This window comes from Thamnophis sirtalis, unplaced genomic scaffold (genome assembly GCF_051295495.1).
Source record: "Thamnophis sirtalis isolate CommonGarterSnake01/CBP01778 unplaced genomic scaffold, rThaSir2_p1.2 scaffold_2, whole genome shotgun sequence".
Lineage (NCBI taxonomy): Eukaryota > Metazoa > Chordata > Lepidosauria > Squamata > Natricidae > Thamnophis > Thamnophis sirtalis.
In genome coordinates, this window is record NW_028261382.1 from 113262661 (window position 1) to 113289150 (window position 26490).

Genomic DNA, 26490 nt, shown 5'->3' on the forward strand with positions numbered 1-26490 from the left:
CTATTCTATTCTATTCCTATTATTCCTATTCTATTCTATTCCTATTATTCCTAAGCTATTCTATTCCTATTTCTATTCTATTTCTATTCCTATTATTCCTATTCTATTCTATTTCTATTATTTCTATTCTATTCTATTCCTATTATTCCTATTCTATTCCATTTCTATTATTCCTATTCCTTATTCCTATTCTGTTCCTATTTCTATTCTATTCCTATTATTTCTATTCTATTTCTATTCCTATTATTCCTATTCTTTCTACTTATCCTATTCTATTTCTATTCCTATTCTTCCAATTCCTATTATTCCTATTCTATTCTATTCTATTCCTATTTCTATTCATTAGATAGGAGAACCCCATCGAGCCGCCGCGAGCGTTTCTCCTCTCTCCCCCACCATCACGCGCGCTCGCGCCTTCCAGCGCTCCTCAGAGCCGGAACTGACGTAGACGGAGGGGCGGGGCCCGCCGGCTTCCACAACGCGGAAGCGGCGAAGGGGGAGCGGAAGGCAAGTTTGAGCAGTTGCGTGGAGTCGCCTCAGAAGCGGGGCTGAGGCGGCCGCGAAGAAGACCTGGGGCCCGCCAACCCTCCGTCCGTCCTCCCTTGCTTGCTCCACCCCCCCATCCCGGGGAACCTGCCATGAATGTGGACGTGGAGTTCCACATTCGCCACAACTACCCCTGGGCCCGTCTCCCCGCCAGCGTTAAGCAGGTACCGACTGACTGACCCCTTCCGGCACCCATACGCAAGCAACGCCCCTCCGACTTGCCGCGAAATTGACCCCTCGGGCTGCTCGTAGCCCACTCAGGCTGAGGCAGAAGTCGTTTCCCCCCCCCCGTTTGTCCATGCTGGAAATTCCTCTTCTTGTCCTCTTTCCTTCCTTCCTTCCCGATGTAGCACACCGGGGTGCAGTTCCCCTTTCTCCTGAGCAATAGGTTCCCGTTGGCTGGGAACGGGGTGAGCCGCAGTCCGAGGAGGGTTAAGGCAATCCTGGTCAATGAACCTTGTTCCAGGGCAGTTCCGCAAGTGGCCGCCTGCGTCCTCCTTGCTGGCTGGGGAATTCTGGGAGTTGAAGTCCACATGTCTTAAAGTTGCCAGGTTTACTGAGACACATTGCCTTAGGGCAGAGGTCTTCAAACTTGGCAACTTTAAGACTTGTGGACTCCCAATTCCTAGAATTCTGGGAGTTGAAGTCCACAGGTCTTAAAGTTACCAAGTTTGGGGACCCCTGCCTTAGGGCCTCGTTAACCTGAAAGTCAGTTCCCTTTTACTGGAAGAGCATTGGTTGAACCTAAGGCACTCCAAAGGATTAGCTAATGATCTTCCATGAGCCATTAATGAGGTGGACAGGAGGACAGTCTCTCAAGTGTCCCAAAGGTGTTTTTTCCCCAGGAGGCAACTGCACTTCCTTGTTTTTTTCTTTTGAAGACAGTTCACTTCTCCAAGAAGCTTCTTTAGCTCTGATAGGATAGTGGGGAATGGAAGGATTTATATTCCTTTGCAGACAGCTGGTCATTTGCATCCTTTTAGAGCAGTGGTTTCCACGCTGGGAGGGGGGGGGGACAAATTGATTTTTAATGGCAATTTGAACCTTGCTTAAACTACGTTAATGACCTTTTAGGCTTCCTCCATATGTAGAGTTCATTTTTTGAGTAAAGTAAGAATTAAATATGGGGGGGGATCATGATTTTAGAGATGCTTAGGTGGGGCATAGCCAAAAAAACGTTGGGAACCACTGTTTTAGAGGCTCGTTAGACTACAAAAACTACTCAGGTGATCCTGAAGACATACATAAACCTCCAAGTGCTTCAACGACCTTTGAAAAGGATGCAAATAACCAGCTGTCTGCAAGGAATATAAATTCCTTCTTTCTTAAAAAAATAAAATAAAAATAAAGTCCAGTTGCCTCCTGAAAACGCACCTTGGGGACAACCATGCCCTGGATGACTGAGAATCTCTGTAGAGTCTCTCAGATGTTTCCTCAGCTCCGGGTTACCTCTGGCTCTGCCACAGGAGCATATTAAGAGTCGTGTCTAAAACGAGTTCACAAAAACCGCTCTATATTAAAATGTGATTAGCTCACTTGGATTAAGTAGTTTGGGCGGACAGCCTTATTAGTTAAGATCACTTAAGAACTGGATTAGCTCAATAAAGTATGGTTAAGCCAATTATGGCTTAGGGAGTTGAGCAGACATAACTTGAAATTACTAAATGTTAACCAATCAGAAGTTGTAGGTGCTCCATCACTGGAGGTTTTTTAAGAAAAGACTGTCTGAAATGGTATATGGTCTCCTGTTTGAGCAGGGAGCTTCCAGCTCTATTCTGCTTGATAGATTGAAGTGCTACTGATTATATACCATAAGGTCATTTTTTACTCCTAGTGACCACATAGAAAGAGTCCCTCCATCATGATCTGTCCCTCACCTGGTCTTTCAGGTCTTCCAGTCACCTGTCATTCAGGTCATCGTCACTGTAACTGGGTCCATTCCCTTTATTACTGGTCATTCTCTTCTCTTTTCTACCATCTTTCCCAGCATCACAGATTAAAAGAGAGGAACATTCTTGTATACAATCTAACACACATGATGTGAAACAGTTAAAAATCAATGCTGTTATAATCTTTTTATGCCAGAATTGCATGTGTTTGTTTTGCAAGCCGGTAACTTTATATCATCCGTATCAGTGCCATATTGACATCCTAATTAATTGTTAGTGTTAAACTTAATTGTCTTAATGTTTTCAGTAGTGAATAGAATACCTCTATTACATTGCAATAGAAACAAAGGCAACACCAACAAAACATGACTATACAGTGAGAAAAGAACATTATAGTAATTAAAATAATATACCAAAACATGGAAACTTACAAAAAAGTGTATATCCATGTTGTATTGAGATAAAATTAATTTTGATTTTTAAACTTAGTACTAAAAAGATCTGAATTTTCATTTTTAAGAACATAAAGACTAAAAACTAGAAAACTCAACTCATATCTTGAATACACTTCTTATTATCAAGACATTTATTTCCGTTTACTTAAGTTTATATTCTTTGTCAGCACCAGACTTGGTATAGCCAAAGTTCTTCATGAAGTGGCAAAGTCCATGTTTCAGAATACAGACAAAGTTCATCTTTACACCTTTAGCTATTGCATTTCTTTCCCAAAGTATATAAACAAATGCGATGATTTGAAACAAAAATAAAGTTGAATATCAAATTTGTTACAATTCTTACAGAAAAGACCAAATGCCCAACAATTTCTAAACTTTCTTTGAAAGTTCCAAAAGTTATGAAAGAATACTTTCTAATGAGTTAATTTCATTCTTAAATCATACATATTTTGTGTTTTAAAAGCTGGCTCCATTGATTTTCCAAGATTGGATATTCCATTTTTTCATTCCTCGGTTCCAGGACAATGAATAATAAATTTCATTCTGCATTTTTGGCTTCTTACAAAAATCTGATTATTGGTTTAAGTTTAAATATTGCATTATAATTGGTATGTTGTCTTTTGCAATCTCAGATGCAGACTGCTCTCAAGAACCCATAGGTAGACAGTGGCAACATTTAGTAGTGGCATTTAAAAGGGTCATGTGAAGACCTTTTTTTTACACCATTCTTAAAAATAGGTCTGCAATATTGTTCTTTAAAATCATGGATATGTTTCAAATGATTTTCAATGATACGTTTGATATATCATTAATACTTTATGTTGTATAAAGGCATTGGTTGAGATGGCTGGCTATAGAAATTGAATATGTATAAAAATCATGTGATATTTGAATGTTAGAAACTGCTACAGTTTTGAGATTCATGCTGATTCCATTCTCAAAATTGTATCTGTGCACATAACAAGTTCTGTACTTAGTCCTTACAGTTTTTACCCTCATAAGACTAATGGGAAGTAATTGAATCACAGCCAGCCTCAATAAAATCAACAGTATTTCCAGTAATTTTTCCTGCAGATGTTTTTTCCCCCCAAATTATATGCACATTTATTCTGGAAATTGGTTGTATTTGGAGAAAAATGTCCAACTACTTTTTATCATCACATTTTATAACAATTCCTTTAGGTAAAAATACATTCATTTTATTACAAGTCCATCATGCATCTTCTTGAAAAGTAATCCATTAAGATGAGTGATTTTTTCAAGTTGAAAGAGTGGATGTTAATCTCTGAAGATCCAAATGTTCATCAAATTTTTATTAGCTTATCTTAATAAATGCAATTTATTTGCTTCACAGAGTCTTGGAAACTCACAACGAGACTATGAAAAGCAGGTTATACTGTACAGTATCCGCAATCAACTTCGGTACCGAAATAACTTAGGTGAGTTAAAAAAAAAGAAATTTGGGAAAGGGAAAATATTTTGCAACTATGCTATCAATGCTGGTCATGCTGGAAAAAAAGATCCCTAATAGATTTTTTTTTGTTGCTGAAGTACATTGACCAATTTATGAAGGAAAATCAAGAAATTACACCAATTCTTATGATTTTCTGTAAAACATTATAAACAAAGACAGCAACTAAAGACAAGGTGTTTTGTTAGAATTTGACAAATGTAGATAGAAATAAACCCAACACTTGTGTTTGTAAGCAGTCTCGAATCTGAGCAAAATGGATGAGATGCTAGTATCTGAATACCAGCAAAAAATTATTTACTAAGGCTTTTCAGTTACTTCTCTATTGATTATTTATAGGAGAAAGAAAGGTCATATATGTCAAAAATCTAGAAACTTTAAACCATTCTCTCCCTCTTTTGCACCCATGAGTATGGACACATCTTAGATCAGTGATGGCGAACCTATGGCACATGTGCCACAGGTGGTACGCAGCACCCTCTCTGTAGGCACGCAAGCCGCAGTGGTGGGTTGCAGGCAGTACGCCCCGGTACGGGCGTAACGGGGCCTGCTCGGAGTACCAGGTACCGTTCCGGTACTGTGCTCCAGAGAGCCCACCTGCCCAAGCTCCTTACCTGTCCTTTAAGCCTTTGGGGCGTACAGCGCCTGTGCGACGCTCCACCGAGCAGCTGGAGTATCACGGAGGCTTGCAGAGGCGTCGCTGGCAGGTATGATGCATGCGCGCACTGTAGGCGAGCCGGGCCTGTTCCAACCATACCGGTTGGAACGGGATCCGGAACCCACCACTGGTGAGCTGTCACCCCAGTTCAGCTTTGACATACATGCACGCACTCTGGCCAGCTGGTTGTCGAGTCTCTGTTGTGCATGCGGGGGGCATTTGGCAGGCACGCGCGCATTGCATTTGAGGGGGTTTGGGCACGCTCGAACATGTGTGCACGCTTTGGGCACCGGGTCCGGAAAGGTTAGCCATCATTGCATTCCCCTTGTCATTATACTCTGCCTTTTTAGTATTGCCAAAAATAATCTTGCTATAGGCAGAGGTAAGGTATTAGAGTCTCTCTTTGAGGGAGATGGGCAGTTCATATAGATGAAGCATAAAAAACAATTCAGTAATAAATTAAGAATATAATTTTTCTCCCGCTGGGCCCCAGATTTCAGTATAATAATAATTCTGTCTTGTCTTTCTTACTTATACAGATGCATAAGGTATTGTTCAGATTTGTGTGCAAGTAAAATAGTTTGCATTGACATATTTATACCCCATTAGTACCCCATTTAAAAATGGGATTCTGTTATTAACTAATTTAAGAAGACAGCTGTTCTAACATTTCATTTCTTCCCCAGTTAAGCACATCAAGAAAGATGAACGCAAATACTATGAGGATCTGTTAAAATATAGCAGAGATCATCTTATCCTGTACCCCTACCATTTGTCTGACATCATGGTGAAGGGTTTGAGGATAACACCTTTTTCATATTACACAGGAATAATGGAGGTAAGTTTAGATAAATACTTAAAAAGAACTGCACTGTTTCCTTCTATTGCCCTGTAATATTTACCTACTGGAAACACGTGTCTAGTGTTTGCTTTTTCTTAGGCTGTTACACATTGGGAAACATTATATCCCTTGAGCTGCATTAGTACAGATGGTGCTCGACATAAGACCATAATGGAGCCTATCCATTATAGTCATATGTCGTGACGGTTGTAAAATGGGTCAGTCACATCACGTAATTTTTTTCAACCTGTTTTATATTGGCTGTTAAGCAAGCCCGTTATTCACTATGATCTGGTTTTGTCAAAAATCAGAAGTAATTTCCAGTTTTCAGCAAAACACTTGTAAAATGAAGTCATGTGACATGCGGACATTGCAGACTGCCCTAAATGTGGCCAGGTTGGTGAGTGTCTGAAATGCAGTCACATGACTGCAGTAAGGTACCCAACTGTAGGAACTTCATAGCCGAGTTGCAACCCCCTTACCTTGTTTAGGTAAGTCATGAGTTTGGACTGGTCGCCAGTGGTCATAAATTGAGCATTACTTGTATTCCATTTGGGGCTTTCCATTCAATTTCTCCAATCAAAGAAGCTGCTTTGAAGGAATTAACATGTATAATGGGGAAGAAATTGAATTGGCAGTTAATTCCCAGGATTTTTTTTAGTGACAATAATCAGTCTTTAATCAGAATAGAGGTGGAAGGGACCTTGGAGATCTTCTAGTCCAACCCCTTGCTCAAGCAGGAAACCCTTTACCATTTCAGACAGGTGGCTGTCCAGTTTTTTCTTTAAAACTTCCGATGATGATCAGTAGTTTTCTGAAATACAAGATTTAGGATTTGCATTGCATACTGATGTAGCATCAGCATACAGCAATGGAACTTTAAAAGTACAGTAATTGGTTTGAATTGACCTTGCACTTTTCTTTTTCTTTTCACAAAGGACATAATGAACAGCGAAAAAAGTTATGACTCATTGCCTAATTTTACTGCTGCAGACTGTAAGTATAAACTTACATTCTGTTTACGTATGTTAAATAAGTGCCTAGTTTTTAAAAAAGAATTTCTTAGTTTTGAAAGTCCAGCTGCCTGATAGTTCCTATTTTTGAAGTTGCAATCCTTGTTTAAGAAAGCTTTTGAAGTTAAAAGTAAATCTCTCCCATCTGAAAACAGAACAAAAGAGACAGTGATAAGAGAATAACATTGAGAAAGTTAACAAAATAAATTTTCTGCATGATCATATGACTGTTAAAGGGTTGTTTATTGTCTTAGCTGTAAGCCAAAATTTCTATTTAGAATTATTTAGGCCATTCAATCAGTCACTTTGCAGTTAGTCATTGAAGCAACTGCTCTGAGTAATGTTTCTATCTTTGTTTAGTTTTCTGATTATCTAATGTTTTAGTTAGATTGCTATAACTTGTAATAAATGTCTTTTGCAGGTATACCCGTTCTCTTTTCCATTGCACAAATACAGATCTTGGATTAAAAGCTCAGAATTCCAGGACAAACTTTTAAAACAATGGTTGTCTTTGATAAAAAGCTGCTACAAAGGATATATATCCTGTTTGAAATCTTCAAGTTGTTAGGAGAATTAAGGAGGCCTTCTTTGTTCCAACTTAAAAATGACTGCTTTCAAACGTAGATGTCTTTCAGATAAAGTTTTTACATAACTTTTGCATCAACGATGATGTTTAGATTATTAGATTTAGAAAAATGCATAATTCCAGACAAAATGTTTTTTTTCAACCAACCAGAATATAATGACTATCTTCAACTGAATGTTATTTTAATGACAAATGACGTTGTTCAGATAAATCTACTGTTTTTGCCCATTTAAGGGTGCCTTTTTGGGTTATAGAGCAAAAAGGGGGTCATACTTTCTCTCAAAATAGAATTCTGTTTTTAAGAGATTTATCTTCCCTCCCCAGGTTTAAGACTTCTTGGCATAGGAAGAAACCAGTATATTGATCTGATGAACCAATGTAGGTCATCAAAAGTATGTATTCTGCTTTCTCCATTTGATCTACTATTGGCCTCTTGTTTAGAGGTTGATATAAAAACAAATACCCAGTTTCCCTGAAAATAAGACCTCCCCGGATAATAATGTCTTATTTTCGGGGAAACACCGTATGTTCATAGTTTTGAGCACTCATATTGTGCCTAGCCAGTTTTTGGAAAAAAATAACCTAAAAGGAGTGTTTTCAGATTTCCAGTTCTTTGGCTTGATGAGTTACGAGGCTGCTCACAAGGACAGTTTGTTTTGGCAGGTTACAGTTGGCAGTTTATGAGTTACTGGCTTGCCACTGTTTGCATCTGGTCATCTGTAGTCTTTGCCAAGTTACAAGGGCCATTTTTTTTTTTAGTCTATGATTTTCCTTCAATTTCTGTAGGGAAAGTAAATATGGCAACAAATATCCTGCCATCATCATCCTGCCACAGAATCGATACACTTTTTTGAATTTAAAAAATATACCCTGCCCTCCAACAGAACGCACTGAAAATAAAAAAGAGCACTGTAGCACTGATCGGACAATATTATAAATGTGCGACTGAATGATATTCCCAGAAATGAAAGTGCTCCAATAGGACGATGGGTTCAATTTGGCTGAAAAGTTTTAAAGTCTTGGGAAATCAAAAAGATCTCAGCCTTCAGAGACAGCTTGGAAAATGATGTGAGAAATTTCTGAAGCCAGTTGCTTGCTCAATTTCCCTGGAAAAAGTTTTCTTATAAGTCTCAGCACATGGAAATCTTTCTTTGCATTTTTCAATTACATATGGACCAGAACCTATTACAGTTGCTCACTTTCAGTCTACATTTGAGGTCTCCAAACTTTGCAACCATAATACTTGCGGACTTTAACTCCGAGAATTCCCCAGCTGTATGATAAGGACAATCTTATCAGGGGGAAGGAGTGGTATGCTTAAAAATCTGAGTGTTCTGTATTTGAGAACCTAATTTCTTCTTAAACCATTTCAGAAATTTTTTAGAAGGAAAACTGCCCGGGACCTGCTACCCATGAAACCAGTAGAAATTGCCATTGAAGCTTGGTGGGTAGTACAAGCCGGTTACATCACAGAGGACGACATTAAGGTATAAATGAAATTATTTTTTTCCAGCTCAGTTAGATTTACACTTTGTAGGCGGGCTGCTAAAAGATTACTTCCACTGGAAGTGGAAAAACCTAAAAACCTGAGCTGTTATGATCAGAAACTATTTTTTGGTTAATTATGTTTGATAAAGTTGCTTGAAAATTGCAACAGTAACAAGCTGTGGTTTGTGCTTAATTTCATAAACTAATTATGTAGTGTTTGCAAAAAAAAAACTTTTATCTATCTATACCTTCCTACTAAGTACAGTCTCCAAAGTGGGGCGTGGGAGGAGTCACAGCTGGGTATTGTCACGGCCCATCTGCCCAGAGACTAAGGTAAATCTTGAGGCCACACATCTACCCCTCCTCTGACTCTCCAGATTAACCTTAGTCTTCGGCCCAGAAGGAGCTAAATACCTGGCTGTCCTTGGCACAATTTTTTTTCCCTTTTTTGCTTTTTGCCTTTTTCCCTTTGGAGTTTTTACCTCAAGAATTTTTTTCCGTCGGACGAACCTCCTCTCATGCGCTCCGCAATCAGCCAGTGGTCATCAGGTCTTCTCTATGCCTTTCCCCTCTTCCTCTCCTACCCGGGGTGCTCAGAAAACTAGTACTAGAGAGGGCAGAGGTCATTCTGGTGGCACCATACTGGCCCCGACACCCCTGGTTCGCAGATCTGATAGAGCTGTCTATCACCCCCCATTGGAGGATCCCTCAGGAGGAGGTAACCCTTACCCAGGGAAGTCTGCTTCACCCACTGGCTCCAATTGACCATCTGGAGATTGAGCGGACACAATTAAGGGAGGCCCAGATTTCCACCAAGGTCATAGGGACCATAGAGGTAGCCAGGAGGAGATCCACCACTCGCATCTATGACGCGACCTGGGTCTCCTTCCCGGCCTGGTGCCACTTGGCTCAGGTAGAACTGACAGCAGCCACGGTTCCGCAGGTCCTGGACTTCCTCCAGGATGGCCTGGAGAAGGGCCTGGCCCCTAGCACCCTCAGAAGGCAGGTCTCAGCCTTGGCCACTGTCCTGGGGGGAGGGGGCACATAGTCCTTGTCCCAACTTCCCATCATCAAACGGTTCCTCAGGGGAGCAACCAACCTCAGACCCCCGATGATTCACCGTTTTCCCTCGTGGGACCTGCCCACAGTGCTCCAGGCACTTCTGGAAGCACCCTTCGAACCTCTAAGGGAGGTGAGTCTTCAGCTGCTCACACTCAAGGTAATGTTCCTCGTGGCGATTACCTCAGCCAGGAGGGCCTCAGAGATTAATGCACTGTCAGCCATGGCGGATCTCTGCATCTTCCACAGAAACAGGGTGGTCCTAAGACTTGACCCTGCCTTCATGCCAAAGATCAATTCTCCCTTTCATAGGGCTCAGGAGATTAAAGGAGAGGTCCTGGCATTGCCTGGATGTCAGGAGGGCGCTGCGCATCTATTTGAAGCGCACGTTGCCCATCAGGCGGTCGGAGGCCCTTTTTGTCTCCTACCACCCGGCAACCAAGGGAGCAAAAGTCTCCCCAGCCACCATCAGTAGATGGATCAGGCTAGCCATCTCCAAAGCCTACGAGGCACAGGGACTTCAAGTGTCCGAGGGGCCCCCATCGAAGACATTTGCAGGGCGGCAGCATGGACTTCGCCCTCTCCGCTCATCAGACACTATAGACTGGACGCCTTCGCCTCTGCGGAGGCATCCTTTGGGAGGAGAGTCCTCCATAGAGTGCTGGATACTCGGGGGGACTCAGGCCCTATGGTCCCTCCCAGAGATACCTAGCTTTGGTAGGTCCCAGCTGTGACTCCTCCCACACCCCACTTTGGAGTGTCAGTTGGTCTTACCTGAACTGCCTGTCTCGAAGGATGGCGTGGGAGCAGTCACTTCCCACCCATAGTGCACCCCATGCAGGGTGGGCCTGAGTAGAGTATTAACGATCAGTCAGGGACCAGGAGGGGGGAGTTACCCTGTTCCCTTCTTTCTAGAGTCGCCTTGACTGGATCATTGGTTAATCTGGGAGAGTCAGAGGAGGGGTAGAGGTGTGGCCTCAAGATTTACCTCAGTCTTCGGGCAGATGGGCCGTGACAATACCCAGCTGTGACTGCTCCCACGCCATCCTTCGAGACATGCCGTTCAGATAAGACCAACTGACAATTTCATTAAGTGATCCTGAATTAAGGTGATAGAAAATATGCGTCTTTTTCTAATGGGAAATTTATTCCAGCATTGAATTCAACAGTGGGTTTTCAGCATAGGCATAGATTGTGTTCTTCGTTGACCACTCTACATCAAATAATTTTTAACGTGTTATGCATACATTATTTAATACATCCTTTTCTCATTAGATATGCACACCCTGTGAAAAAACTGCAATTGATAAAATCATTGATTCAGGTCCTCAGCTTGCTGGAGTCCTAGACTACAATGTTGTTCACAGTGAGTTACATGTTTTAATTCTTCCAAACAAAAGAATAATTTTTGCATATTATTTTTGTTACAGATTTAAGTTAAAATATTGGAAAGCATCCATATTAGAATCAATGAGTAGAGAATAATTTGGGCATTTACCTTTTGCTGTATGATTTCCCCCCTTTTTTATCAAGATTATATGAAGCACTAATACCACTTTATAATGACTTGGTAAGACCACCTAATCATCTTCGTTGCTCTTCTCTGTACTGTCTCAACATCTGCATCCAGATATATTGCATCCAGTTTTGGTCGCCATGATGTAAAAAATATGTTGAAACTCTAGAAAGAGTGCAGAGAAGAGCAACAAAAATGATTATGAGACTGGAGGCTAAAATATATGAAGAACGGTTTCAGGAACTGGTTATGTCTACTTTAATGAAAACAAGGAATAGGGGTGACATGATAGCATTGTTCCAATATCTCAGGGGTTGCCACAAAGAAGTGATGGTCATCCTATTCTCCAAACCACCTGAATGCCAACAAGAAGCAGTGGATGGAAACTGAACAAAGAGAGAACTAAGGAGAAATTTCCTGACAGAACAATTAATCAACGACTTGCCTCCAGAAGTTGTGGGTGCTCCAACACTGGAGGTTTTAAAGAAGAGACTGGACAACCGTTTGTCTGAAATGGTATAGGGTTTTCTGCCTGAGCAGTGGGTTGGACTAGAAGACCTCTGAGGTCTCTTTCAATTCTGTTATTCTGTATCTTTGTTAGAACAGCTGATCCCAATGGCTGAATTAGGTATTATTTCCCTTCAATTTAGAAAATGGTTTTGCTGTGTCATATTTGCAAATAGCCTTAATAATTAAAAACTCTTCCATCACATAGAATGAGTGTCTCAGTCATCTGAATCATGCTGATGGAATTTACTTGCAAAATTTAATCTATTGGAAATATTTGAGCATGGCACAGAACCAATAAATTATTTGTTTAACACTTGAGCTTTTGACATAATTATGTGTGACTATTGATAAACAGTGAAACCACAATTTAACAAAACAAATTTAGTGGATTTTGAATGCAGTTAACCAGATTTCTGTCCAGGCATCCTCCTGAAGGAAATTAAATTGATATTAATTTTACAGCATTTCTGGCAATTGGCATAATGATATAATTAACCCTAAATGACATCATTATGCAAATGAACATAAGATTGTAAATTGCTGCAAATAACATAATTGAAAAATTTAACAGGCATTTGGAAATAATGGACATAACCCCTTTCTATCGGTCTGTTACAGCAAGGTTTCACTGCAGACACTTTTTCAGCTAAAATGTCTTTTTTCAAGCTTAGAGAACACGGTTATGAAATGTACATTTAATGTACATTAAAAGTACATGTAATTCATTACATACATGTACTTTTAATTCTTGTTCAGAGTTGGATTTGGATTTGGATTTGGATTTTGGTGAATCCTATTTTAAGCAAATATGCATAAGGATAAAGTTGTAATTATAAACTTTCACCCGCTTTTTGGGGAGGGGTCATCTGAATATGTTCAAAGGAAATCTCTCATCAAAAAAGCAACATACTTACATTGTGTGTGAGTGTATGATTGTGTCTGTGTGTGCACATGTTTCCTAGTCTTAATTTCAATCTTGAAAGAATCATTAAGGAAAGATACTTTAGAGCCGTGTTTCTCAACCTTGACACTTTAAGATGTTTGGATTTCAATTCAAAGCATTCTTAAAGTTAACTTTTAAGAGGTCTTAGAACCCAGACATCCTAAAGTTGCCAAGTTTGAGAAGACTGCTTTAGAGAATGAGTTATGTGTCTCTTAGGTCTGTGCCACAGATGTATCCTGTCTTACCAGCATCTCTATCCAATACTATGCCATGAGTGCAGTAATTTGGGTTAATTTTCAAAACAGCAACTGGATTTAATTTGAATTAGAGAAAAATGTGGACATAACTGTCAGTATTCCATGTACCATTTTCTGAACTCTGTCTCACATTCTTTGTTCCTCGGCACAACAAATTGATTGAAGACACTGCATGAAAAACTGTTACGATAATAGGGTTCTTTTATGTATCCCTAGGCTTATATAATAAGGGGTTTATCTACCTGGATGTACCAATATCCGATGACAGTTGCATAGCAGGTACGTGTGTGTGTGTGGTTTGTTTACGGTATGTGTGTGATGAATATTGCTACAGGTAGTCCTCAACTTACGGTCATTTGCCTAGTGACCAAAGTTACAACAGCACTGAAAAAAGTAAATTATGACCTGTTATAAAAATGTCCCAATAAGGAGGAACACAGATAAACCACAAGCAACAAATCTTACTTTAAGATTCAGATGTTTATTTCATGAGCAGTTTGGAACATGAATAGCCAACATAGCAATGTAATTTCACAACAAAACTTACATTATTAAACCATTGCAAAGGGGTCCAATGACACATAGCAGGTCCTACAAGGACTGCTATTGGACAAAGGACACCATTCTCATCTCAATTCACATTTCTTATGCTTTCTTTTTTTTAATAACATGCACATTCCATAGGTTCACTCCCTTGTTTCTTGCATTCTTACTGACCGTCACTCTGCAAACACCTGTGTACATTTGAAACTCTCAGCCATTCATGACTTTCAGTTCCTCATTTCCCACAGTCTCGTTTTTTTTCCTGCTGTAAATATATCCATACAAGTACCTGCTTTGCAGAAAATGCAGCACACAAGTCAGCACATTAGAAATATGTCTGGTACATTCAGTGGTGGGTTTCAAAAATTGTTCAAACCTACTCTGTGGGTGTGGCCTCCTTTGTGGGAGTGGCTTGCCGCCCATGTGACCGGATGGGAGTGGCTTGCCGCCCATGTGACCGGATATGAAGATGCCGACGACACTTGTCAGCACCACCTTAAATTACCTCAAACACAGCACTGGCATGCATAAGAATATGATGTAAACTTGTTTTTTAAAAGTCATCTTTGGTTTGCGTTAAAACAACTTCAACACACGCAATGTTCTGATTGCACCGCAAAGGCAGTAGTCATCCTTACCTTTCACAGAGGCACTGAGTTTTATAAATATGAGCATGATAGTGTAGAATAATCATATCCAAGGACCAGTGGTGGGTTTCAAAAAAATTTGGAACCTCTTCTGTAGGTGTGGCCTGCTTTCCGGGTCCACTGGTGGAACCTCTTCTAACCGGTTCGGTAGATTTGACGAACCGGTTCTACCGAATAGGTGCGAACTGGTAGGAACCCACCTCTGGGTACATTTTTCCATTATGTTACCGTATTTTTCAGAGTGTAAGACGCACCTTCCCCCCCCCCCTAAAAGAGCGTGGAAATGTTGGTGCGCCTTATACACCGAATACAGCCATTTTGGGCCTCCTAAAGCCCCACCTCCGCATCCCATTTTTACGAGAAACAGACAGTTTTTCGCAAAAACGGGGGCTTTTTTGCCTTGCCGCAGGTCTGCTGAAGCCTTCAGAATGCTGCTGGGGGCTGAGGGAAGGCAAAAACTTTTTTCTTACTTACCTCTTCGAAATCTTGGTGCGTCTTATACACCGGTGCGTCTTATAGTCCGAAAAATACGGTAATTTAAAACTTTGGTTCAATGAGGCCTGCAAGCTCACTCCTAGGCCTATTACCTGCAACTTTCCAATGGATATAAGTCTTTTCTCCTAGACCGTTTTTCACACTTAATGACCATTGTAGCATCCCCATGGTCACGTGATCAAAATTTAGACAACTGGCAACCAGCATATATTTATGACCGTTCCACTCCTGGTGTCCCAAGGTCACCTATTGTGACTTTCTGACAAGAGAGTCATTGGGGAAGCCAGACTCACTTAACACCCATGTTAGTAACTTAACAAGTGCAATGATTCACTTAACAATCGTGGCCACAAAGTCCGTAAAATGGGGCGAAACTTAATTAATTGTCTCAACTTGGCAAACAGAAATGTTGGGCTCCACTATGATCAGAAGTCAAGGACTACCTGTGTTTGGGAAAGTAGAAGAATAAGTCTGTGACTGTATCTCATTCACTTATCAAAAGCTACCATATTTCTCAGAGTATAAGATGCACCTTTTTCCCTCAAAAAAGAAGCTGAAAATCTGGGTCCGTCTTATACACTGAATACAGCATTTTTTTGCCTCCCGAAACCCCGCCCCCTTCACCAAAATGGCCATGCAGAGCCTTTAGGAGGCTTATAGAGTGCTCCTGGGGGCTGGGAAAGGCAGAAATGAGCGAAAAACACACCAATTTTTGCTCAATTTTGCCCCCCCTCCCCAGGCCCTAGGAACACTCTATAAGGTTCCTAAAGGCTATTCATGCCCCTTTTTTGACAAAAAATGGGCTAGCTTTCGTGGTTTTTGCTCATTTTGGGAGGCCCCAGAAGCACTCTACGAGCCTCCTAAAGGCTATTCATGCCCTTTTTAAAAAAAGAAACGGGCCCATTTTTGCGAAAAATGGCCAGTTTTGGGGAGGTTTACAGAGTACAAAAACATTTTTTTTAATTTGCCTCTTCAAAATCTTGGTGCGTCTTATACTCCGAAAAATTTCTCTCCTGAGACAGGAGAAGCAGAGGTGATATTGTATTTTCTTATTTCGATAAATGGCATTTCTTTTTCTACCTAACAATATCCTTAAAAACATAGCTTTTCTTTTCAGTGCCGCCACTGGAAGGGTTTGTCATGAACAGAGTTCAGGGAGATTATTTTGAAACGCTGCTGTACAAGATATTTGTTTCCATAGATGAACACACAAATGTCGCAGAGGTAAGGCATTTTTTTAAATATTCCTCTGAGGCTATATATCAACACCTGCTTGGAAGCTTTTATTTATTTAGATTTTAATTCAATTTTCCTTTCATTTATATTGTAGTGAATTTTAATTTCTGTAGCTGCCCCGAATCCTATGGATGAAATGAGCAACTGTACAAATATAAATTGTAAAAATATAAACAAGCTAATAAACAATTGGTTGTTGTTGTGGGTTGGCAACAGTTCTCCAGGCCACTAGTGGGCCACAATACTTCCCATCATCTTCCACGCAATCTCTATTATGGAGGTGATTATACTTGCTGTTCTAAATGGGAGAAATAACCAGAAGAACGTGCTGCTTTTCTTTTTCCTTTTTGTACTAGTGGAAAACACTTTCCAATAGAATGTAGGATTAACTCAGATTCCTAGCTACATATCATAAATCCTTGAAATGACAGTGAAATGAATTGTAGCTCTGAAAGTACTTCAACTTTCTCCTCTGAAATCTGCCTTCACATTTACAAACAAAGCTGATTTATGCTGGATCAGACTATCAATCAAACTTTGGGCCAAGGGACCTTAGATTCCAAAGTATATATTGTGCTGCTGAACTGTGGCTGTATTCCAATTCCATGAAAACCGCTGAGATTGTGAAATTGCATAAGAATGCATTTTCCATAAGGTGATGCAGATTTACCATTGTGGAGTGTATTGATATCTTAAGCCTCTGCTAAATACTTGAAATGTATTTACTGTAGTATTAGAACTCTAGCCAGTTCATTGGTTGCTTTTATTTCACCATGATGAAATGTTGTTAAATATTCCAAGAAAACACTATATAATTCAGTCATTTGGCTCTCTTAAATGGTCAGTACTGAATAAGTGTGACATTTTTAATGGAGCTTTATTTATTTAGTGTATGGCAAATACATGGACATAGTAGTTCAAATGTTAATGTCCAGTCCACCCAGCCATTCTATGTTGAAAAAAAATCAGACCTTGGACCAATGTGACCTCTTGATGGGCCATCGGACACAATGTGTTGGATATTTTGTCAAAGAGCACCATGGTCACACTGAGGGGTAGAGGCAAGACCCCACTTAAACAATGAGTCCTGGGAGACACCATGTTGGGTACGGATCCTGTTCCGAGTTGACCAATGCTGGTGAGGAAGGTCAAAACCTGGCACATTTTGTGTAGGGTCATCTACGTAGCTGCCAGTTTCTGGGCGTTCAGCAGCCCATTTGGCTTTCCATTGTGGGTTGATGTCAAAATTGTTAGACAGCTGTTGAGCAAATTGTAATTTTGTTGTCGTGGGGCTGATGTAAATGAACACACATTATCATCAGTAACCTTTACTTATTTTGTGTATTTTTCAGCTAGCAAATGTCCTTGAGATTGATTTGTCACTTGTGAAGGTAGGCCTCAACTCCATTCACTTGTATGAGCGAAAGATTAATTGTTCTATTGCTCAACGTCTCTCTTTTTCTCTTTCTTAAAATTATTAAAATACAACATGCTGATAAAAGGATCGTGTTTTCTTTTCCAGAATGCTGTTTCCATGTATTGCCGGCTAGGGTTTGCCCATAAAAAGGGTCAAGTAATAAACCTGGAGAATCTTCATTCATCATGGCGGAACGTTCCCTCCATAAACAGGCTAAAGTAAGTATAAAAATACAATTTTACACTGAAAGCAGAAGAGGACGATTTCCTCAGCTTCCTACCTCAGTTTTACTCTGTGTTTGTTTGAGCATTTATTCAAATGCTGTTCTGAAGCATTTGATAATACTCAATAACAGTAGATAATACTCAATAATATGCATAGAGCAAGGCTTCTCAACTTGGCAATTTTAAGATGGCTGGCTGGAGAATTCTGGGAGTGGAAGTCCAGGTGTCTTAAAGTTGCTAAAGTTGAGAAATACTGGTGTGGAGGATTGTGTACGATGTTTTAGATTCAGTTGCAAAAAGCTGCTTCAGGAAACCTTGAGGTAGAAAAGTAACTCTCGTTTCCAACTTTTAAAATGAGCTGTATCTTTCGCCCGGATTGCACAGTGGCCCTGTAGTGATTCCAGAAAAAGACACCGTTGCCTTAAATTGCAGTCAGGTGGTAGCTTTATATTCTTCTAAAAGCTCTTGATCTTTATGGAATTGAAATATTTCTAAAAAGTGGATGGATATTTTGCTTTTCCACCAACTGATCAGTAGATGGTGTTCAAGGCAGCCCACAAACTAGTTGATAAAAGTTAAACACAATGCCATTGAAATATAATTGTGACATGTGCTAAGAAACAAATACTAAATATGGTATCTCTTTCTTCCTTCCTTCCTTCCTTCCTTCCTTCCTTCCTTCCTTCCTTCCTTCCTTCGTCCCTCCCTCCCTCCCTCTCTCCCTCCCTCCCTCCCTCCATGGCCACAAATAAAAGCCTTTGAATTCAACGGAGCCTCATTAAACTTTCAAGCACACAGCTAAAAAGGCTACTCATTGTCACAAAGAAAAGGCTCCTTTAAATATTTCCCTTTCCAAATTTTTTGTTTCACTATAGGAGTCAGAACTGCTTCAGAAAACAAATAAAGCTTCTCTTTTCACCGATTAAAACCAGTTCTCCAGAGAAGTCTTAATTTAATCTGTGGGTTCAGTGATAGTAAGCTAGAAGCTTGGGTAGTGAACCCTGGAACTGTAAAGCCTAAAAATGTAACTCAAATCTTTGCCGAGAGGCTGTGGACTCCTAGAATGGGATGCTATTTTGAGATGACCGTTCTGGCCAGTTTCACAACCTCAGTTACTCAGATCAGTTGCTGGGAGGGATCTGCTGTCCTGAGATCCTGCTTGTAGACTCCTCGGGAGGCAGTTGCTTGTCTTACAAGATTCCAGATTTTGATCTGATCCAATAAGGCTCTTCTATGACACGTTTTTCCCCCTCGTCAGAACAACTTTGGACCCACAGAAGATGCTGTTGTCCTGGGAGAGTGGAGAAAGCAGGAGTCCAGTACAAGAGGCAGGCTCTTCTGCCACCGATACAGATACCAACAGTCAAGATGACCAAGGTGAGCAATTTAAGTGCTGACCGCTAGTTTATCAGTTGCAGTTCATATCATCCCATGCCTCTCATTAATAGGCCTGGCATCTCCTGATCTCTGCTAGCAACATATTGCAGGGATTCTTTTCACTTACTCCAGGAATTGCAAGGATTTGTTTCAAACGTGCTAGTCTCTAGATTCAAGAGACATTCAACGAGGGGGGAAAACTAGCAGTGAAGGGGGAGCCATTGTTGTTTGAGGGGAAAAATCAGGCAATTGATTATATTTTGTGGATGAATCTCCCTGAATTATTTTAAGGTGAAGATGTATTCTTCTTTATCTCATGGTACACCACTACGTTCGTAGAACTCTGCCTGAAAGATGTGTCTTGTCTTATCTCCAGCTGAAAGCCAAAGGAAATGCGGCTTTTCTGGGAGTGTGCTAGGTTATTCAAATCACCTTACCCAAATAAGATAACACTCAATGTAATCTCTGCTAAAAGAGGGTGAAAATTTGGGTGTGTCTTATACACTGAATGTAGCCCCACCCACCAGCCCCCACCCTTTGCCTCTGCCCCCCAACAATTTGCCTCCTTGCAGAAACCACAAACAGCCCGTTTCAGCTTAGCCTGATTAACACAAGGAGCTGATTGTCGGTTGGATCAGCCTCTTGACCATAAGGGGGGTAAAAAGAAAATAATACCCTGTCTTATTTTCGGGGAAACACGGGTAAGTAAGTAAGTTGTAAGCTATCTGTAGTATTTCAGGCTTTAATTGCAAGAATGACACATACCTACAGTGACAACCTAGCACATCGGCTGATTTAGAACAGGGGTCTCCAACCTTGTCAACTTTTAAGACTTGTGGACTTCAACTCCCAGAGTTCCTTGCTGGCTGAGAAATTCTGGGAGTTGAGGTCCACAAGTCTTAAAGTTGACAAGATTGGAGACCCCTGATTTAGAGCGTGTCCCAATGGCTGGTGGGTGAGGGCAGTAGAGGGCGGTTCACTCAGTTTGGCAAGCTGTCCGTCACACTCTTTGACGCCACCCCAACTAGGTGGTGAGTCCAACACTAGTACGAGCAGTTCTGATTAGTAGAATTCCGTTTCGATTGGTTTGATCGGTTTTTTTTGGTTTTGCTTTCCAAGGTGACACAGCCAGCGTGAACAGCTTAAGTCTGTCTACCGCACACACGAAGAGGATAGCATTCCTCTTTGATTCAACTCTGACTGCCTTTTTAATGATGGGGAATCTTTCGCCGGTAAGTTAACTTGCTCAGTCTTGATTGAACTCAACATGTTGAAAGTGTTCTTGGATTGCTTTTATTTTAAATAGAAGTCAGTTTTAAAGCACTGGTTTTTCACAAACAGCATTCAAGAGGAGTTTTTAAATCTTGTGTTCTTCTTCCTGGTGCTTTTTACCTCGAATTATATCTGAAAATGAGTAACGGCGCATTTTGGCCTTGCAGAATTTGAAAAGTCATGCAGTCACCATGTTCGAAGTGGGAAAACTGTCCGATGAATCACTGGATAGTTTTCTGGTGGAACTTGAAAAGGTAAACAAAAAACAAAAAACCTGACCCCTGTGATTGTGTTAAATTTATGTTTTACTAACAAAGAAATAAAGGGAGACTAGTGTAGATCTCTAGTGTAGAATAGTATAGATTTCAAGCTATTTAGCTCTCATCAGCTAGCCATACCTTTCTAGGATTAAAACCTGGGCTGTTTACATATTAGCAATAGCAATTATATAATAAAGCAACTTATATACCGCTTTACAGCCCTCTCTAAGCGGTATTCAGAGTCAACCTATTGCCCCCAATAATCTGGGTCCTCAGTTTACCCACCTCGGAAGGATGGAAGGTTGAGTCAACCTTGAGCCTGGTGGGATTTGAACTGCCAAATTGCAGACAGCTGGCAGTCAGCAGAAGTAGCCTGCAGTACTGCACTCTAACCACTGTGCCACTGTGCTGAACAGATCACTTGGTGAGGGGCTTTGAAATTAGGCTGAAAAGGTTTGCACACCACCTCTATCCAGATCCATTTATATAGGTAAGCTTTCTGTCCATGGTCATATATACACTATATTGCCAAAAGTATTCCGCTCACCCATCCAAATAATCAGAATCAGGTGTTCCAATCACTTCCATGGCCACAGGTGTATAAAATCAAGTACCTAGGCATGCAGACTGTTTTTTCAAACATTTGTGAAAGAATGGGTTGCTCTCAGGAGCTCAGTGAATTTCAGCGTGGAACTGTGATAGGATGCCACCTGTGCAACAAATCCAGTCGTGAAATTTCCTCGCTCCTAAATATTCCACAGTCAACTCTCAGCTGTATTATAAGAATGTGGACGTGTTTAGGAACGACAGCAACTCAGCCACGAAGTGGTGGGCCATGTAAACTCATCCAACATCAGTGTGTGACCTCACAAATGCGCTTCTGGAAGAATGGTTAAAAATTCCCATAAACAGACTCCTGAACCTTGTGGACAGCCTTCCCAGAAGAGTTGAAGCTGTTATAGCTGCAAAGGGGGAACGATGTCATATTGAACCCTATGAATTAGGAATGGGATGTCACTTACAGTAAGTTCATATGCGAGTAAAGGCAGGTGAGCGAATACTTTTGGCAATATAGTGTCGCTATTTAGGTGGATCCAAAGCTAACCCACAAAAATGGATCCAGCAGCATTAACTAAAGTACTGAATTTGGCCTTCCATTTTTCATATGGTACAGGTTGCCCAAGTACTAGGAATATAATAGCTTCGAATGTAATAGATGTTATTTTTTTCTTTATAGAGCGTCATAGCAGCTGTGACACATTCCTAATCCCTGCGTTGGGAATGTTGTGTAATAGCCTTAATTCAATTTGTTGTGGCAACCGTATTTGCGTAGACAGTACATATTTGTCTTCTCTTATTCAGGTTCAGAGTACAGGAGAGGGTGAAGCTCAACGATACTTTGATCATGCTCTTACCCTCAGAAACACTATCCTGTTCCTGAGACACAATAAGGACCTCGTGGCTCAGGTTTCGCAGGCTGAGCAACCCACTAATGGTACAGTGAAAACATCTGTTTTAGTAGAAAGCTGTTATTTTATCTGCTCAGTGCTTGCTTTCTTGTTGGGCAACTCTGTTCCAAATACGTGGTAATATCATTTGGGAGCAGAGAATTGCTGATGTGGTTTTTCTCCTCTAAAGATTAATTTTTGTGTGGTATTAAAATTGCAGGAGAAGTGGAATAGAATCTAACTAAGGCCAGAAAAGAATTCAAGCACTAAGATGTAGGAAAAAAATCAACACGATATATAGACACTGATGTTCTGACCCAGCCTTAGCAGAAACAAGAAACAGACTCCTTGTCCCGAAAAAACCCTCTTTATTAATCTCCTGTGAATTAATGGCATTCACACATAGAAAAATCCAGGCAATAATCCTTCAAAGAGGTAATTGTAGTAACAGACCTTATCAGTTCCTTGAGATAATTGGCAGGCCGGAGCCAAAACTGTAAATTAAATTCTGGCAAGCAGTCTCTGAGGCATGAAACACCATGAGCCAAATCTTCAGAAATCTGAACTGGTTGTCTCCTACAATCACCACTCCCCTTTCCTTCTATTTATTCCCCAGTCAGAGAGGGGCCATTCAGCATCCACGTGCGCCTTGCTTCCCGAGTCGACTCCTTGTCCTCAGTTATTCTCCTCTCCTAACAGCTCTGCGCATATATGCATCTGGAACAGGCTCCATCTGTTCTTCTTCTCCACTTATCTCAGCTATCTCTCCAGTGGCTGGGAAATGTTGAACGGGCCTGGCTCTATCTCTGCGTCCGACGCAGAGCATCCAGCAGAGCCTTCCCCAGACTCCAGAACTGGCCCAAGTTCCTCTCCAACCTCCTCATTATCTGAGTCTGCTGCCAGCTCCACTGGCAGCTGGCGGGCCACAACAACTGAGGGGTCCTTGGTGCTCTCTGAGCTTGCTTGTTTTCCTGCAGACATTTCATTAACCTAACTAGGTAACATCATCAGTACCTACCTAGGGTCATGAAACTTCTGTGAGAAAACAAGCAAGTTCAGAGAGCACCAAGGACCCCTCATTTCAACCCTGAGCTACAAATATTCTCCTTTATTGATGCAGGCACTTCCATAAAGTTTAGCTTAGGGTTTGTCCATATATTGACCGACAGCATTTCTAACGACAGGAAGATGTTTGTGCAAATACTCTGAGAACTTTATTTAATTTTAAGAGTAAATTGCAATCCCTAACTAAGATTTTTCCTTCCCCTTTCCCTCTGCCCCTTTCACTTGTATACATGTTCGTTTGCTATCTGTATTCCAAGTGTCTTTGTTAATGTAGGTTTCCCTCTGGATTTACTACGCTGCGAAAGCTTGCTTGGCTTGGATCCTGCCACCTGCAGCAGAGTTTTGAACAAAAACTACACACTGCTTGTCTCCATGGCACCTCTCACCAATGAAATCCGACCTACCAGCAGCTGCACCCCCCAGGTAAGCAAGATCCTTTAAACAAACACATTTTTTAAATGGCAAGGTCAAGCTAGAAGTACAGCACAACACAATGCTATGTAAATTTAAAAAGTGTTTTGCTTCTCAACTCGTTCAGAACATCTCACGAAAGTCTGAACGGGTTGAGAAACAAAACACTTTTTAAATTTACATAGCATTGTGTTATGCTGTACTTCTAGCTGGACCTTAAACATTTTTTATTATGTATTTATTTAAATGCCTATCCTGCCTTTTTTTTAAAAAAAAAAATCCCCCACAACTATTCATAGCCATTTATAAAGATCTGCAGTGTTTCTATTTTTAACAAACATGCACACTTTAAAAAATCTGATTAGAGCTTCCAATAGAAAAAAATTCAGCCAAGAGATACCAAAAGATCTCTCATAATAAATACCCAGGAATTTACACTCCCTGTGTATTTATTATGAGAGATCTTTTAGTATCTCTTGAGTGGTTTTTTTTTCTGCTTGGAAGCCCTAATCAGATTTGTTTTTAAGTGTTTTTAAAAATGTTTCAAAATGAGCATATTTTCTGTTCTTTAATAGATAACAGTTCCAAAAGTCATTCTGGAAAAAAAAAACATGTTGGAATATAGGACTAATTCCCACAGTGGAAGAATTGATGTTAAAAGATAATGCAGTTGTCAGAGATGTGAAACTGACAACCAATTTCGTTGTATTTTTAAATACAATGACAATAAAGATTATACTTACTTTTGTTAATCCAAGAGAAGAATCTTACCTAGTTTTGTTTCTACTTGGAAACCACTTCTGGATTTTTTTGATTTAAATTAGGAAGGGGTGTGAAACTTTGATTTTAGGTGTTTGTGATTAGAATGATTTTGTTGTTATAGAAATCGCTTGAAATGTGTAGAAATGTAAAGGAAAAGGTTAAGGTTGTAACTTTTTAATATTCTACTGCACTGAGAAAATTTACTTCTTTCCTTCCTTCCTTCCTTCCTTCCTCCCTCCCTCCCTCCCTCCCTCCCTCCCTCCCTCCCATCTGCTTTCTTCTTCCCTTCCTCCCCCTCCCTGCCATCTCCTTCCTTCCTCCCCCTCCCTCCCATCTCCTTTCTTCTTCTCTCCTCCCTCCCTCCCATCTCTTCCTTCCTTCTTTCCCCTTTCTAACATCTATATTTTTATCTTATAATTAACAATAAAAAACACATGAAATTGTCTGAGGACCACTGCAAATGCTGATGGCAGTTGCTCTGTTCTTCCTGCTGAGCCCCAATTAGCTGCCCTGCCTGCTTCCCTTCTGACTTTTCCATCTTTTCACAGCATATTGGGCCAGCTATTCCAGAAGTGAGCTCTGTGTGGTTCAAGCTCTATATTTACCACATAACCGGACAGGGACCTCCATCCCTGTTATTATCTAAAGGCACAAGGCTTCGAAAACTTCCAGATATATTTCAGGTGGGTGTTCCACACTTTCAGGGTCTGAGAGTCTTCTGAAATTGGGCCTCAACTTCAGAACAACTCAACAACAGTTGCATACTGAGGGAAACTGTAAAAGTTTGAAACAACTCTGAGCTTGGTTGTTTTCTTGCAGATGTTTCATTCTCCAAACAAGATAAAGTAAAAAATGCAGCCCTGAGCTACAAATATTCTCCTTCATTGTAATGACAAAATTATTTCCAAATCAACCCCTTTTTGAGTTAAAATTGGGCTCTTTTTAATTCTTGCTTACTCCCTTAAACGTAAAGGTTCCCCTAGCACATATGTGCTAGTTGTTCATCTCTGTTTCAAAGCCGAAGAGCCAGCGCTGTCCAAAGACATCTCCGTGGTCATCTGGCGCCAAAGGCGTATGGAACACTGTTACCTTCCCACCAAAGTGGTCCCTATTTTTCTACTTGCATTTTTACGTGCTTTCGAACTACTAGATTGGCAGAAGCTGGGACAAGTAACGGGAGCTCACTCTGTTACGTGGTGCTAGGGATTCGAACTGCCAATCTTTTTGATCAATAAGCTCAGCGTCTTAGCCACTGAGCCACCGCATCCTTCATTAGTCCCTTACTTATTCCGTTACTTCTTACCAAAATAACCTGGTGGGAATTCAAAATATTTTGCACCCCTTTGAGAAGTTATTGGTGTTTGAAATCTAGAGGATTTTTAATTTATGGTAGAAGAGAGGTGATTCCAGAGATAAATCAATATAATTAATCTAAGCCATTTATCATTTGGCAAAAGAAGACTGTTGAAAACATTGCGTTTAGAGAACTTTGAAAATGGGTTGAATCAGACTCTTTAGTGGTTTTATTAGATAATATACACTTTTTATATTTATTGTTACTGCTTTTTAATTAATAAAAAGAAGAAAAGGCAAAACACAAAGCTAACAGTGATAAAATATACATTCATTGTTCAAGAATTGAAAAAAACACATCAAAATGTTATATAATAAAATGAAATAATATGTCAAGAAACATAAATGTCATAAACTCCTTGGAGGTAAATGCAATCAGGTCTTCATTGAGTGTAGGGGTGGCATACATTTATTTTTCCAGTGCTGCAATTTCAGTTTTTTGACCATGGAGAATCTCTTTACATTGCCCAGTTATTAAATTCCATGTATTAGGTATGCAGTTCAAGAAAATATTATCCTCTGAGAATTTTAGCTTCTGACACACAATCAGCTACTTTCTCCCAAAACTTGTTAAGCAGAGGATTATTGTAAAAATGTGTGTTTTAAAGAAGCATGATCCTTATTACATCTCCATTTACTGTTTTTGACAGTCCTTTTATATCCAAATGTAATGGAGTCCAATACCTTCTAAATATTATTTTTGGTTACATTAGCCATAATTTGAGATCCACTGAAACACTTGCAACAA

General features: G+C 40.3%; 1 protein-coding gene across 2 annotated transcripts in view; it reads left to right on the forward strand.

The window, feature by feature from the left end:
• The first annotated feature begins 344 nt into the window (after positions 1-344).
• The window catches only part of FAM91A1 (family with sequence similarity 91 member A1), a 41195-nt gene continuing 15049 nt past the window's right edge, over positions 345-26490 (forward strand). For both annotated transcript variants that reach the window (XR_015695598.1, XM_087706712.1), the window contains exons 1-17: positions 345-710; positions 4245-4329; positions 5706-5857; positions 6799-6856; positions 7784-7851; positions 8833-8946; positions 11282-11372; positions 13449-13511; positions 16035-16141; positions 17506-17544; positions 17676-17788; positions 19053-19171; positions 20291-20403; positions 20611-20697; positions 22066-22198; positions 23491-23639; positions 24938-25072. Coding sequence is in view for 1 of the 2 variants with exons in the window: in XM_087706712.1 (XP_087562838.1) it covers positions 639-710; positions 4245-4329; positions 5706-5857; positions 6799-6856; positions 7784-7851; positions 8833-8946; positions 11282-11372; positions 13449-13511; positions 16035-16141; positions 17506-17544; positions 17676-17788; positions 19053-19171; positions 20291-20403; positions 20611-20697; positions 22066-22198; positions 23491-23639; positions 24938-25072 (1698 nt within the window). In the remaining variant the exon portion in view is untranslated. The remainder of the gene's footprint in view (positions 711-4244; positions 4330-5705; positions 5858-6798; positions 6857-7783; positions 7852-8832; positions 8947-11281; positions 11373-13448; positions 13512-16034; positions 16142-17505; positions 17545-17675; positions 17789-19052; positions 19172-20290; positions 20404-20610; positions 20698-22065; positions 22199-23490; positions 23640-24937; positions 25073-26490) is intronic.